At 40.7% G+C, this 16,180-nt stretch overlaps 2 protein-coding genes across 6 annotated transcripts in view; one reads left to right on the forward strand and one right to left on the reverse strand.

Annotated features, from left to right (window-relative positions):
• Positions 1–14,906, forward strand: part of RNF169 (ring finger protein 169) — a 90,808-nt gene extending 75,902 nt beyond the window's left edge. The window contains exons 5-7 of one of the 2 annotated variants that reach the window (XM_025357372.1): positions 7,168–7,267; positions 8,026–9,243; positions 14,638–14,906. In XM_025357372.1, coding sequence (XP_025213157.1) covers positions 7,168–7,267; positions 8,026–9,210 — 1,285 coding nt within the window. In that variant the 3' untranslated portion in view covers positions 9,211–9,243; positions 14,638–14,906. Of the gene's footprint in view, positions 1–7,167; positions 7,268–8,025 lie in introns of both variants that reach the window. The other variant, XM_025357371.1, reaches the window with a different exon arrangement.
• XRRA1 (X-ray radiation resistance associated 1) overlaps positions 13,399–16,180 on the reverse strand; it is a 118,539-nt gene continuing 115,757 nt past the window's right edge. For 3 of the 4 annotated variants that reach the window (XM_025357370.1, XM_025357366.1, XM_025357369.1), the window contains one exon: positions 13,399–15,945. In XM_025357370.1, the coding sequence (XP_025213155.1) occupies positions 15,907–15,945 (39 nt within the window). In that variant the 3' untranslated portion in view covers positions 13,399–15,906. The remainder of the gene's footprint in view (positions 15,946–16,180) is intronic. The other variant, XM_025357368.1, reaches the window with a different exon arrangement.

A 16,180-nucleotide genomic window follows, 5' to 3' on the forward strand; every position in this document is an offset into this window, starting at 1 on the left:
TTATGCAAATTTCTGCAGCTGAGTTTTTGTTTTCTATTGCTCCATCAGACTGGAAATTTTCCAAACACTTATGCTCTGCTTTCCTTTTCAACATAAGTTCCAATTCCAGACCATCTCTGTGTGAATTATGGGGATTATAATTCAATATGAGATTTGAGTGGGGACACAAAGCCTAATGATGTCACCCAAGATGCAAGGGTGGTTCAGCGTAGGCAAATCAATAAATGTGATTCTTCACGTAAACAGAACTAAAGACAAAAACTACGTGATTATCTCAATAGATGCAGAAATGGCCTTCAATAAAATTCAACATCCCTTCATGTTGAAAACTCTTAATAAACTAGGTGTTGAAGGAACATACCTCAAAATAATAAGAGCCATATATGACAGACCCACAGCCAGTATCATTCTGAATGGGCAAAAGCTGGAAGCATTCCCCTTGAAAATAGGCACAAGACAAGGATGCCCTTTCTCACCATTCCTATTCAGCATAGTAACGGAAATTCTAGCCAGGGCAGTCAGGCAAGAGAAAGAAATAAAGCGTATTCAGATAGGAAGAAAGGAAGGCAAACTGTCTTTGTTTGCAGATGACATGATTCTGTATCTAGAAAACACCATTGTCCCAGCCCAAACGCTTCTTAATCTGATAAGCGGCTTCAGCAAAATCTCAGGATACAAAATCATTGTACAGAAATCACTAGCATTCCTATACACCAGTAGCAGGTAACCAGACAGCCAAATTATGAATGAATTCCCATTCACAATTGACACAAAAAGAAAAAAATACCGACGAATATGGCTAACAAGGGAAGGCAGGACCTCTTCAAGGAGAACTACAAACCACTGCTCAGAGAAATCAGAGATGACACAAACAAATGGAAAAACATCGCATGCTCATGGATAGGAAGAATGAATATCATTAAAATGGCCATACTGCCCAAAGCAATTTATAGATTCAATTCTATTCCCATTAAACTACATTGACATTCTTCACAGAATTAGAAAAAACTATTTTAAAATTCATATGGAACCAAAACCATTTAAAATTCATGTGGAACCTGAATATTCAAGACAATTCTAAGCAAAAAGAAAAAAGCTGGAGACATGACGCTACCTGACTTCAAACTATACTACAAGGCTGCCGTAACCAAAACAGCCTGATATTTATACAAGAACAGACAGACCGATGGAACAGAATAGAGAATCCAGAAACAAGACTGCATACCTACAACCATATGATCTTAGATAAACCTGACGAAAACAATGGGGAAAGGGTTCCCTATTTAGTAAGTGGTGCTGGGAGAACTGGTGAGCCGTATGCAGAAAACTGAAACTGGACCCCTTCCTTACACCATACAAAAAATTAAAAAATCAACTCAAGATGGACTTAAATGTAAAACCCAAAACTATAAAAACCCTAGAAGAAAATCTAGGCAGTACCATTCAGGAGCATAGGCAGGGGCAAAGATTTCATGACGAAGGTGTCAAAAGCAATTGCAACAAAAGTAAAATTGACGAATTGGATCTAATTAAACTAAAGAGCTTCTGCCCAGCAAAAGAAACTGTCATCAGAGTGAACAGACAACCTACGGAATGGGAGAAAAATTTTGCAATCTATCCATCTGACAAAGGTCTAGCATTCAGCATCTACAAGGAACTTAAACAAATTTACAAGAAAAAAAAAGCCACCCCAGTAAAAAGTGGACAAAGGTTGAATAGACACTTCTCAAAAGAAGACAGACATGTGGTCAACCAGCATATGAAAAAGAGCTTGACATTACTGATCCTTAGAGAAATGCAAATCAGAACCGAAATACCATCTCACACCAGTCAGAATGGCTATTATGAAAAAGTCAAAAAACAACAGATGCTGGCAAGGTTGTGGAGAAATGAAACACTTTTACATTGTTGGTGGGAGTGTAAATTAGTTCAACCATTGTGGAAGACAGTGTGACGATTCCTCAAAAACCTACAGGCAGAAATACCATTCGACCCAGCAATCTCATTACGAGGTATATACCCAAAGGAATATGTATCATTCCCTCATAAAAATACAGGTACGTGTATGTTCATTGCAGCACTGTTCACAACAGCAAAGACATGGAACCAACCTAAATACCATTCAGTGATAGACTGAATAAAGAAAATGTGGTACATATACCCCCATGGAATACTATGCAGCCATTAAAAGGAACAAGATTATATCCTTTGCAGGGGCATGGATGGAGCTGGAAGCCATCATTCTCAGCAAACTAATGCAGGAACAGAAAACCAAACACTACATGTTTTCATTTATAAAGTGGGAGCCGAATGATGAGAACTCATGGACACGTGGGGAAACAACACACACTGAGGCCTGTAGGTGGATGGGGGTGGGAGGAGGGAGACCATCAGGAAAAATAGCTAATGGATGCTGGGCTTAATACCTTGGTGATGGGATGATCTGTGCAGCAAACCGCTATGACACAAACCTGCACATCCTGCACATGTACCCCTGAACTTAAAAGTTAGAAAAAGGTAAAAATAAAAGAAAACCTGTACCTCAAAACTTACTGAATGTAATTCTAGAAAGCAGTGCTCAGAGGGAAATTTATAGCTGTAAAAGCATACATTATAAAAGATCTAAGACTAAACACACAGAGTAGACTAAACACAGAAAACAAAACGAAAGAAATAATAAAGATTACATTGAAGATTAACAGAGAATAGGAAAACAGTAGAATGAATGAAACCAAAAGTTGGGTCCTTTGGTAAGATCAACAAAATTGACAAATTTTTAACGACTGGTCAAGAAAAAAGAGAAGACTCAAATTACCAAAATTAGGAAGAAAAACGATGACATTACTGACATTATAGAATTAAGAAGGATTATAGACTATGAACAATTTTATGCCAACAGATTAGATAATTTAGATGAAATGTACCAGTTCCTAGAGTGAATGTAATGAAATGTACCAGTTCCTAGAAACATGTAAAGTACCCGAGGAAGTTGAAAATCTGAATTGACCTATATAAAGAGGTTGAACCCAGAATAATAATAATAATAATAATAATCCAACAATAAAACCTGAGGGCCAGATGGCTTCACTGGTGATTCTACCAAACAAATAAAGAAGAATTAACATGAATCCTGACACTCTCCCAAAAATTAGAAGAATAAATATTCTGTGAGGTAAGCATTACCCTGATACCAAAGCCAGACAGATATTTCGTAAGAAAACTATAGGCCAAGATCTCTTAGGAATATAGATAAAAATTCTTCAGCAAAAATACCAGCCAACAAAATCCAGCAGCATTTTTTAAAAAGAATTATATACCATGACCAAGCGGGATTTATTCCAAGAATGCAATGGTGTTTCAGCGTATGAAGATCAATGTAATGTACCATTTTAGTAGAATGAAGGGGAAAAAAGCTCAGTAGACACACACAAAAAAGTGACAAAATCTTATACCCTTTCATGAGAAAAATGCTGAACATGTAGGAAAATAAGAGAACTTCATCAATCTTATAAAAGGAATCTATGAAAAACCCACAGCAACAGCATACTTAGTGGTGAAAGAGAAAACTTGCCTCCCAGTAGCAGGAACAAGATAAATGATGTCTACTGTTGCCACTTTTGTTCAACTTGTACTGGAAATTTTAGCCAGAAAAACTGGGCAAGAAAAATAAAAGGCATCCAGATGGCAAAGGAAGAAGTAAGACTATCTCTCTTTACATATGACATGTTATTCACAAAAAATCCTAAAGAATCCATGAAATAATTGTTAAAGCTAATAGCCAGATTTTAGCAAAGCTGCAAGATATAAGCTCACCACACAAAAATCAGTTGCATTTCTATACACTAGCAATGAACAACCCAAAAAGGTAACTATGAAAACAATTCAGTTTACAATAGCATCAAAAAATAGAATACTTATGAATAAATTTAACCGCAGTAGTGCAAGACTTGTATGCTGAAAACTACAAAACGTTGTTGAAAGAAATTAAAGATCTAAGTAAAACGAAAGACCTCCTGTGCTCATGGATTAGAAGACATAACATTGTTAAGATGGCAATACTCTTGAAGTCATTTTACAGATTTAGTGTAACACCTATTAAAATGCCAATGATCTTTTTTGCAGAAATGGACAAACGTACCAAAATACATATATGAATTTTCAGAGGATCCCAAATAGTTAAAACAATCTTGAAGGAAAAAAAAAGAACAAAGGTGGAAGACTCACAACTCCTGATTTCAAAACTTACTGCAAAGTATAGCAATCAAAATAGTGTGGTACTGGAATAAGGGTAGACATGTAAATCAGTGGAATAGAGTTGAAAGTCCAGAAATAAACCCATACATCTGTGGTCAACTGATTTCCAACAGGGGTGCCAAGACCATTCAGTGGGGAAAGAATAGCCACTTTACATATGGTGATGGTATAACTGGGTATCTACATGCAAAAGAATGAAGTTGGACCCCAACCTCATACCACATACAAAAATGAACTCCAGATGGATCAGATACCTCAATGTAAGTGCTTAAACTATAAAACTCTTAGAAGAAAACACTTGAGGAGTTCAGTTGTATAATAACTGCTCTCTTACAGCACTTATGCTATAGTGGTAGACTTCAGTGTCTAGATGCTCCTTTCAGTGAAGGTTGTCTTTTGATCAATCTGTCTCTAATGCTTTGCACAGAGTTGGTGCTCAGTAAAAAGTCTGTTGATCAAATATGAATGGGAGAGATAATGACAATTTCAGCTATACTAAAGTTTACCAAAAAGATTTTAGATTGTCAGAATTTTTTTTTTCTTCATTGTGTGCGTGGTCACTGCAAGTGTTTCCTCCCTGGGCCTTTTCTTTTGCCAAAATGGAATTTATGGGGCATCTGAAGATGTTCTCCCCAACTGCAGGTAGTTGTCATGTGTGTATCTGATAACGCAGGATTGAAAACAGTGACTTTCAATTTGACTGTTTTACACCTGACAAAATGGATTTATAGCCTGTTTTTAAAAATTATATTAAGCTATGTCTTAATTATGTAATATTTGGAACTTAAGGTCTAGATCCAGCCTCAGTTTGGATACCTCTAATGGCATGGAGCTCAGTGTCTTCCCAGGCAACTATCAGTGAACTGCTCTATTGAAAGTTACAAAGGTCTTTCTCAGGTTGATCAGAAAATCTTTTCCTCTTAGTGTCTGCTTGTTTCACCAATGGAATCACACCAAGCAATTGATATATTTGAAGTAACAATGCTGTCTCTCTCAATTTTATATCCCTTTCTTCTAACCCAAGGTATATATTATTTACCACAGCATTTTAATCTGCCATACAGTATGCTTCTGGGTGGCTTACACCACTGACAGTTTCTGTGACTTCTAGGAACGCAAATGAATATCAATATTTTTTAAAGTAAACTACCAATCAAACTGATTTTTACACAGCTGCTTTTGTAGGGGGATGTTGAAATTTTCTACCTGCTCCAAAATGTATTTCCCACTAGATAGTACAACTTTCACATCTTTCATTTGGGTTAAATGTTGAATTTCTTGGTACAGTGCAAGCATGTGATACAGGCTGGCCACTGCTTTCTCCTGTTAACACTATGTGGCCATAAGACATAGGATGGGAGGGTTTTGAATGGGAGGAATAACACAGAAACACTGGAATAGAAGCCCTTATGAGTGGGTAGGACATGCTACCCACTCTACCTACTAGAGATGTAGGGAGAAGAGAGGCACCTTGGGAAGATACCTTATCTCCTTTTCAAGTTTTCTTCGAGCTAATACTGGCATAGTAAAACTCTAAAAACAAGTCTTTTGCTACAAAAGAGTAGATATGATGCATTCCATTCCAAAGCTAAATCGAATCATTTGAAGAAATAATTTCTGTTTGAGATCATCTGCATAACTATGTGTCCATCTTCACTTATGGCAAATTTGTGTTTATCCTTTGAAATGAACATGCTACAGGAAGACATTTCCAACCCAGATCTCACTTCATCCCAGGTTATGAAGAACTCTCTCTCTGTTACGCCATTTCTGCTTCCTATGCATACTTTTTTTGTTGTTGTGCCCTTTCACTGTATTGTATTTATTTATTTGCCCACTGGACTCTAATTCCTTGAAGACCTAGACTGTGTCTTATTCTTCTCTGTATTCTCAGTGCATGGATAGTGGCCATCAGTGTCTGGCATACATATAGTAAGTATATGATACATGCTTGGTGAACAGACATATATTCCTGTTGGAAGGAATGGAAACAAAGGCAAGTGAGAAATTAAGTGTCCCTACTTGTTTCTGGGGCAGGTGACAGTCATCTGCATATAATTCTAACATAGATTTACATATGATCCTGGGACAACTGTTAATAGATATCCACATACAAAAGGATAAAGTTGGACTCCAACTTCACACCATTTTGAGTTACAAAATTTAACTCAAAATGGACCAAAGACCTAAACTTAAGAGTCAAAATGATAAAACTCTTAGAAGAAAACACTTGGGAAGTTTAGTTGCATACTAACTGCTGTCTTATGGCACTTACTATGCTATAGTGTAGTGGACTTCAGTATATAATCCAAGTACTGTGGAGTTTGGTTTGGGTTATAAACTCATTGTCATAAAGACAAAAATCATGTGTTCTTTAAACCTCTGAAATCACTAGGATTTAGGCCTTTGAAAGCTCAAATGTAATGGATTAAAGGAGAGACTACATTTAATTTTGACTCTGTACATAAAGATCTAATGCACTGCTGTGCATTTTTGTAAGAACTTCAATATTTGTTTTGTGCTTGATTTAGATTGAAGAGAGGTTTGGGTCAATAAAAAGAAAAATCTGTTGCTTGTAAAGGTGATTTAACATTGTATCCACACTATTAAGGATAGTGAAGTATCTCTACATCTCTCTAAGCATGTTCAAAAGAGCCACTGGTTCTGCCTCCTTTTGGCAGGGTCTAGTTTGGAAACAAAACCTTGAACCAAATAGTGCTCCTCTCCAGAGCACTCTCTTTGTGCAGAGTTTCTTCTCAGAATGTATTTTGTTAATAAATTAACTCATTCCTATTGTAGCTGCCCAAGGGAATTCTTTCTTGGTTAGTGGCTTAGAAAGCAAAAAGATACTGTCATCCTTTTTCCTTACCTAGTAAATAGACTTTACTTGTTTTTTATTTATTCTTTTTTTAGGAAGCTGAACTCCAAGGTGGAAAGGAGTCAGAGCTGTAGTGACACAGCCCAGGAAAGAGCGAAGAGCAGACTCAGAGCAGCTCCAGGCAACAAAGCCAAGGTACACCTCAGCCACAGACCTCCGGGGCTTGCGAGGCCTGCCTCATCACCCCCTCTGCACACAGTCACGAAATAAACTATTCCAGAAGAGAAGCAGAATGAGCTCAGGCATACTAGTTATGCTGGAGAAGTCCACAAACAGATGTGAAGGAAGGAAGTTTGAATTAGTAGCCCGATGGGTAGAATAAGGTCTAATAGAGAATCCCCCCTTCTTTTTTTTTTAAGAGACAGAGTCTCACTCTGTCACCTAGGCTGGTGTGCAGTGGTGCAACCATAGCTCACTGCAGCCTCGGACTCCTGGGCTCAAGTAGCCTTTCTCACCTCAGCCTCCCAAGTAGCTGGGACTGCAGGCACATGCCACTACCCCTGGGTAATTTTTTAATTTTTTGTAGAGATGGGATCTTGCTATGTTGTCCAGGCTGGTCATACACCTGCCTCAGCTTCCCAAAATGATGGGATTACAGCACTTTGGGAGGTATGAGCCACCATGCCTGGACAAGAAACCTTTTTTAAAGCTTTAGATAAGTTTTTTTTCCCCCTACATATTTTCAGTCTTATTAATTGTTTGAAGTATATAGGATTTTCTGCTAAATGGTATGCTTTCTAAGTTAGGGATTTTCTCCCTTTCTTGGGCTCACGTTACCCTTCATCCCTTTTCTTGTCCTCCCCTTCCCTGTCGCTCCACCATCATAAAGGAATGATGAAGGAAAATGTGTATGTATGTGTGTATGAATGCATAATCCTTTTAATCTCTTTCAGGTCACAACTATGACTCCAGCCTCCAACCCCATCATTGGTGTCCTCTTGTCAACTCAAAACAACCGCTGCCTCTCAGCCCCTGACTTAACCATCGAAAAGCGTCTACCCTTCAGCTCCCTTTCATCCTTGGCTTCCCTGCATAAGCCAGAGCGTTCTATCAGCCCTGAGAGCAATGACAGCATCTCCGAAGAACTAAACCATTTCAAGCCCATTGTCTGCTCACCATGTACCCCTCCCAAAAGACTCCCTGATGGCCGTGTGCTAAGTCCCCTCATCATCAAATCAACTCCACGCAACCTAAACAGAAGTCTGCAGAAGCAGACTTCTTATGAGGCCAGTCCACGGATCCTCAAAAAGTGGGAACAGATCTTTCAGGAGCGACAGATCAAAAAGACCCTGTCAAAAGCCACTCTTACCTCTCTGGCTCCTGAAATGGGGGAAGACTTACTAGGCTCTGAAGGTATCCATTCTAGCAAGGAGAAGCCACTTGTGGCTGTAAATACAAGATTGTCCAGTGGGCAGGTTCTCTCTGAGTATACTGGACCCATCTCTGCTGATCTTGATTATTTCCCCTCTGTTAGCCAAACAAAAGCAGAACAGGACAGTGATAACAAAAGTAACACTGAGATCCCACTGGAAACCTGCTGTTCCTCAGAACTCAAAGTGGGAGGCAGTGGGACTTCTTTGGAGAGGGAGCAGTTTGAGGGCTCAGGGTCAACTCCAGATGCCAAGTTAGACAAAACCTGTATAAGCAGAGCCATGAAAATCACCACAGTTAATTCACTGCTACCCCAAAACAGTGTTTTGGGTGGAGTCCTCAAAACAAAGAAACAATTGAAGACATTAAATCATTTTGATCTGACTAATGGTGTTCTAGTCGAGAGCCTAAGTGAAGAGCCACTTCCTCCTTTGCGTCGAGGCCGGAAAAGACACTGTAAGACCAAGCACTTGGAACAAAATGGCTCCCTTAAAAAACTGCGACAAACCAGTGGTGAGGTGGGTCTGGCCCCAACAGACCCAGTCCTGCGAGAGATGGAGCAGAAACTTCAGCAAGAGGAAGAGGACCGACAGTTGGCTCTGCAGTTGCAGCGCATGTTTGACAACGAGAGGCGGACTGTGAGCCGGCGAAAAGGAAGTGTGGATCAGTATCTCCTACGGTCCAGCAACATGGCCGGGGCCAAGTAGCACCTAACGAACAGTGTTACCTAGTTTTAAAAGGTCTTCAGCCTTGATCATTTATCCTGAAGAGCTGAGTGTTCTCACTTTGGTTTTATTTTAATAGCAAAACACTGTCTAACATGGTTCTGAGAGGTTCCAGGGCCTTTGTAGTCAATATCCAAGGGAGCAGATTTCCGTTTCTCTGTGACCCAGGCCAGAAGCCTAAGTGACCCATCCCTAAGGGCTTCTGGGCCAAACCTGGCAGCACCCACTGGGAATGAGATTTGGAACAGCCTCATTCAGGAACATAATGGCCACAGTTAGTAATGGTAAAGAGGGGATACCTTCTTAAACTGATAGACTTCCTGACTTCTTTCAGCAGGGTATTGTTTTAAATCAGCCTTGCAGATAAAAATTAATTACATCTTTTTCAAAGAAGTGAACAGTTCCTTGGCAGATCCAAAATGATAATGGTTATGGTCCTCTTTCTGCCACCCCTTGCCAAAAAATAAATACCTATCTATATCAGTTAAGCTTATGCCTTTACAAAAGTTAATTTACGTTCTGTTTAAAAAACATTTAGTGAATGCTATATAGTTGACAGAACACATTTACAGACATTATTTAATTTAGTGTTTCCAAGAGACCTCTCATGTAACTGGCATTAGCCCCATTTTTAGATAATGAAACTGCAGCGCAGATGTTCCGGTTCTCTCAGCTACTGAGAGGCATAACCCATGGGTTTTCTAAAGGTTTCCCAAATAGATTACGACCTAAGGGTGTGCCAGGGGAGCCTAGGGGAAGCTAGACTGGGCATTGAACACTGATAGTGCAAAATCCACATGCAAACAAGATCAACAGGGTAAACATATACTGTGCATTATCCCCATCCCCCACAGTTTACAGCCTTCTGCTTTTCTGGGGGTTTCAGCCTATGAGACAAACTATAATCAGGCTTAATTATTACTTTTCACATGGCCAAGGGTTATCTGCAATGTTGATCTAAAATCCGAAAAATTTGCCCTGAAGTCAGGCAAAGAACAATACTGAAACTCCATACTATGGAAACAAGGTATCTAGCTGGATGCAGCTGGTAAATTCAGTCCCATGGACCTTTGGGGGTTTATTTTCCTTAGCAGCTGACACCATGTGTCTTTTGCATCCCTGGTGGTGCTTGGTGCTTCTGCCCATCTGGGCTCATTGAGAATAGGGATCAAGGTATGATTTTAGGGAATTTCTGATGGGCTGGCATTCCCCATGTATGTATAAGTTGTTACTATAAAGTCATGTGACTGGCATTTTAACAGACCTTCCAGAGCTTATATATCCCAATATATGTTGTCTCCTTTGAGTAGCCCCAGCAGGATACTGCTTAGTTTTCCCAATGCCATTGGTGAAAGCATTTCTGGAACTGTCTTCAAAGACTAGAAACACTGACTCCCAAAATGCTAGAACTGGAAGGGACCTTAATGGTTATCTATTCCAGCCTACTCCTAAGGTCCTCCTCAGCTTCTAGACCTAGAAGCCAAAGCCCAGAACAGTGACCCATTGATTAAGTCAGATAGTGTAACTCCTTTTAAGTGTTCGCAGATTTGCTTTCTTTTTCTTAGGGCAAATCTTCAGTGTTTTGTGGTGGTTTGTGGTTAGGAGAGAGAATTTAAAGTCTGAGACTAGTCGGCAGCTATTTGAAGCCTCTGGGAAAGAAGGTGGCTTATCAAGTGGGTTTGCAGTAATAAATGGAGTGCTGCTGTAAAGCAGTCAGAGCCATTTTCTTGTGCAGCTCATAGTTCCCAAACAGTTCCCAAAGAGAAGTTCCAGAGATGTCTTAAACATTGTGGTCATCATTGAGATAGGTAAAATCTCTTTGATGACTACTTCGGTGGGGAACATCACTCACCTGAATGTATGTATTCTGTGTTCTGTGTGTGTGTGCACATGTGCAGATGTATGTTTTAAAAACATATGTCAATCTCATGATTTTATAGTCACACCACTTCAGTTTTAGGCCCTACCAACAACTTATGTTCTCCAAGGGCTGCTGGAGGGCGTGTTTGTGCCCAAAACAGAAGAGCTGGCTGTGGTTTACAGAAGACAGGGAGGGTGACCTTACCATAAATGCCCTTAGAGGAAACTTACCAGTTACTGCCATTTCACGCATTTCCTTTTTGATCTTAGTGAATATTATTGGAAGGCAAGTCTTGTTGGTAGGAGCAAAAACACTTATTTTTCCACTTGCCATCTTTTTCTATATCTCCAGTAATTCGAAAAACACTTTTCAGTTGGAATTGATTTTTGTCTTTGGTAAAAAGAAATATTTTTAATAGATAAAAGATATATATTTTAAATATTTCCCCAAATTAATACTTTCATTTTAAGAATTGCATAGCAGTTGCAACAAGTGCAGAGTGAAGAACAAATTCTTGTTAAGCAAATATTCCAAACACTAGGTCCAGCTTACTGCCTTCCCCCCTTGTACCTACAGTGATGCCTAGGATGGTATTGGCAGTTGTTTTCTGAACTTCCTGCTGAGCAACAGTCCTTCAAATATAGGTAGAGTGGTCTAGGTTAAGGAGGGCGGAGGCTTGAGCTTTAATCAGGTTGGCTTTGGAGAAAGGAAAAACCACTAAGATAATCTATCTGTATTTTAAGATGTTTCCCATCCTTAGTAACTAAAACCTGAATGCTTTTTCTTTCTGAAAACTCTCCCTCTCTCCTTCCATGATTGTGAAGTTGGTTATAAGTCGATATGTTAATATGGATTATTTGGGGGAAACGAAAAGGACAAGGAAGGAAACAGAACAATGGGAGGGTTTGTGAGCTAGAATAAGAGGTGCAGGATTTCACAAATTCCTCACAAATCATTGAAGTTGACCACACAAATTACCCATGTCTTACTCTGTTCCTTGTACATATGCAGTCTGTGGGTTTTTTTATTATTAAAGGGGAAGGGATGAGAGGTGGGAGGGTGAAGGTCAGTCTGAGGGGAAATCCAAGAAATGTGGTGCCCTCAGAAGGGGGCTGTCAGCTCCTTTCCATAGAGAGGGAAACATACTTTGAGAAAATGTTCTTGACCTGTTGATTGTATGTGCTGGAAGAAGTCATCTGGGCCGGTTGGGTTGGTAGCAAATCAGGGGACTATGTATCCAGCTCCTGGCCCCTTTCATATAATTGCCTCTGTTTTAAAAAGGTTAAGTCTTGTTGGGTGAGGCTTGCCGGGAAAACTCCTAAGTGGCTTCACTTATTTTTTAAATTTTAATTTAATTTTTAAATTTTTGCTTGAAAGAAGCACTGGTAATAAGTGTTTTATTTTTTGTTCATTTTCCCTAAAGGAAAAATGTCCTTAAGAGATTAAAGCTCTTAATTGATTACTGTCTGGTTACAAACTGGCAAACTGACTAAAATGGGAAGCTGCCACCGTGCCTGACTCATGCAGCTGATGACCGAAGGCTATTCATCCTTTCTTTTCTATTTGACAAACATTTACTGAGCTTCAGACTTGTGCCAGCCCTGAGCTGGACTGTGGAGATAAAGTAGTTCCTGCTCTTGAGGAGCTCGATGTCTAATGGAATGCATTTGAATGTATGTGTGGCTGGGGAGTTTATTTATGGTCTTAGGAAAGCCATTTCTGGTCCCATTTAGGATACTGCCCAGCACCCAGCAGGCTGCATTCTACATTTTAGAGACCCCATCGGTATTTGTGAATTTGCACCATTGCTTTTCTTTTACTAAGTCATGTTATGGAAGGAGAATGAATTTTCTCTTCTAGTAATTACAGGACATTAACATCTCTTCAGATGCTGCTTTTAGCGTAAGCTCCAAGAGATGAGGTGGGTTGTGGATCACTGACATGGTCAGGGGAGGCCCACACCTCAATTTAGTAACCTCCTAATCTCTCCCCCAACCTGGTCTCTCCTCAGAGCTGGCAGCAACTTGGGATTCCTTTCCTTTTTCCTGCCTAACTTTTCATTGAAATGTCTAGTAGGAGAATGGGAAAAGAGAAGAATCAAAGGCTGGGTCACGGTCATAGAATGTTATAGCTGGAATGGGCATGGAAATCATCCAGGTTAAATTTCTTCTCTGCCCCCCACACCCACCCCCCCTTTTTTTTTTAACCAAACGAGGAACTTGCGATCCAGTGCCCTATTTTATAGTGTAGTTTTCTAGGGTCTGAATAAATAATCGTTAAAGTTTGACACACACAGACATACACACCAATGATGGGGATACCCCCAAATGATTTAGGAGGCTATTTTACTAGCTTTTTCTTCCTGATTTTTTCAGTTAAATATACCTATAGACCCTGAATACATGCTCAGGTAGAGAAAGTCTCCATAGTATAAGTAAGTAATATGAATGTGGAATCTTGGAGAGTGATGTATTTTGATCGGAATAATTTTAATTTAATGATTTTAATTAAGAATTAAAAGCCAGCTAGCCAAATTTTCTTTAAAAACTGGAAACTCACTCTGGTCTTAAATTGTTCTCAGCTACCCTTTTCCTCATCAACCCATAGAGTGGTCTTTTGAACTGGTATCTAAACATAGCTGGTTATGAATTCTCAAAGAGAAAGCAGGTCTGGGGCAGGGTGGTCGTGGGGCAGATTCTAGGGAAAGTGTTGAAGAGATTTTTCTTCTGAAGATGATCTAGGAAATGCATCTTTATACATGACTTATCCGCTGTAGCTTTCGGAAGAAGATCATAAAAAAGAGACTAAGATATATGCAAGGGTCACCAGTTTAGAGATTAGTCAAATTAGATGAAGGAAAAAGTGCCAAGACTGGATGTGCAGATTATTCTATGTATTATCAGTATTTTTTTCCTCCTAAGAAAAAAATATACTCCTTTGTGAGTAAATGCCTCCGTAATGCCTTTTGAGTAAGGTGGCAACTTTTAGCCATCATCTTGTGAGAGGCAACCTCAAACTCTGAGCAGACTCCCTCTCTCCCTTTCTGGTGTCTTAAGAACTAGTTTGAAGCCAAGGCAAAGCAAGGTTTGTTTATCTTCCTTTCCTGTCATTTAATATAAGGTAAAACAGGCAATGAACTCACTCTTCAAATACCATAGTTAAAGAGTAGCTGTTGGCCCTGGTTCCAGATTAATATAGCAGCAGGCAGATTGCCCCTTGTTGGGGCCACCACCCTCCAAAGCTGTGCCACCAATGAGAGCAGGGGTTCTTCCTCATTGGGTTCAAGTTTGCATCAAACATGGTATTACCAACGCTGAGCCTCCAGCAGAGCACTTAAAAGTCCTAGTGAGAGAATAGATACTATGCAAGGGAAAAAAATTTAAATGCCAACAAATAGTTGTTGTTGTTGTTGTTTTTTTTTTTTTTGAGCCTGATATACTGTTTACTCTCAACTCTTTGTACAAATATTGTTGTCCTAAGGGCCTTTTCCCCTCCTGCCTAGAAAATAGGTTGTGTGTTGGTTTTATTCAACCTGCTGTCTGCTTTAGGATTGGAGAAGGTACCTGGATCCTTGTGGACTGCCACTGCTGGCTGCCTCCTCTCCAACTCATCAGAAGAACATTTTGACAAAGACAGAGGACTTGGACCAGGGCATGCCCTGTTGGGGATGCTTCTGTCAGCAAGGACATGGCATGGAATCAAGTGGGCTGATGTGTTGTTATTTAAACAGTACCAAAGCGCATTCTTCAATGTATGTTTGCCTGCTTGAGGTGAGGCCCAAGTTGAGAATACAGTGAAGAAAACTCATGAAAGTGGATGTTCTGTTTCTAGTCAGAGTCTTGTCTCTGGAGAACAATCTCAGACAAAAACATGGGTTAAGCTTAAGCTGTGTGTGGATTGTTGGTGCTGTATGTGCTCTGGGAAATGCCCTATGTTGAATGTCTTGCTTTGGTATTCAGAACGGCGGTAAAGATTAGGAGCAGGGATGGGGTTTCCATGGTATACAACTGTGTCTTTTGGCATAAGTTATCTCCAGTTTACAGTTTGCTCCAATTTACTGTCATGTTCACATTCAACCATTCATGCTCCTAATGAAGGAACCAAGAAAGAGTGTGAGTAAAGAATGAATATACAGGATGACACTGTCCCTGCACATTAGGGTTGTACTCAAAAGATCTGGTTTCTAAAAATACCCTTTTTGGAGCCATTGTTCAGGAATTTGTTAAGATCCCCCTGGTGTCAGTTTCTTATACAACAGAGAACAAATGTATCCCTGTTGCATCTGAACTGGAAAACCATTTTTAGAGGGAAGTGTGACAGTGCTGCTGTGGCCTGGGTTCCAAGAAAGAATGCATGTGGCACCCAGTCTATTGCCCTGTGCACCCACTCTTTATTGCTGCTGGGCCAGGCACCCCGTCATGCCTGGCCCAAGGAGGGGAGATCCTAACAAGGGGAGGCCACCTTGTGGCCAGCGAGTGGGGCCCAGCTGAGCTCTGAGGCCTGTGGCCGGCTGGTCAACCTCGAGGTGCGGTCCAGGGCACAGAGCCCTTAGGGAGAGCTGAGGCACAGGCTGGATGATGCGCACAGCCCCTATGCACAGCCCTAGCCTTGTGAGTCACTGGCTGTGGGCTCCTGGCAGAACTCATCCATGAACTCGAGGAAGCGGCCGAACTTGGGCTGACTCTCACTCAGCGCTGGGCAGGCTGGGGGAAGCGGGGTGGTCCCGAACACTGTCCGCAGAGAGCCACTCACCAGCTGCCGGTAACGTGCTTGGAACTCCTTCAACAGCCTCTTGGCCTCCAGGTACTGCTTGTGGTTCACCAGCCGCCGTTCTGTCCGCCGGTGCAGGACAGCACCTGCAGGAAAAGAAGCCAGGAGAGGCACCAAGCTCACCCTGGTTCCCACCCAGCCGGTAGCAAGAGGATTGGGTCCAGAGACCCTTGGAAAGTGGGATGGCATGACAGGAGGATGCTAAGGGGCTGAAAATGGCCTTTCCAGCTTGGGGCAGTAGGAAGTCAGTGGTATGCCCTCTTGACTCTATCTTAAGCTCTGGTTCAAGACCTTAACATGCTATGTGATTTTAGGCAACTC

Source organism: Theropithecus gelada, chromosome 14, assembly GCF_003255815.1.
Source record: "Theropithecus gelada isolate Dixy chromosome 14, Tgel_1.0, whole genome shotgun sequence".
Lineage (NCBI taxonomy): Eukaryota > Metazoa > Chordata > Mammalia > Primates > Cercopithecidae > Theropithecus > Theropithecus gelada.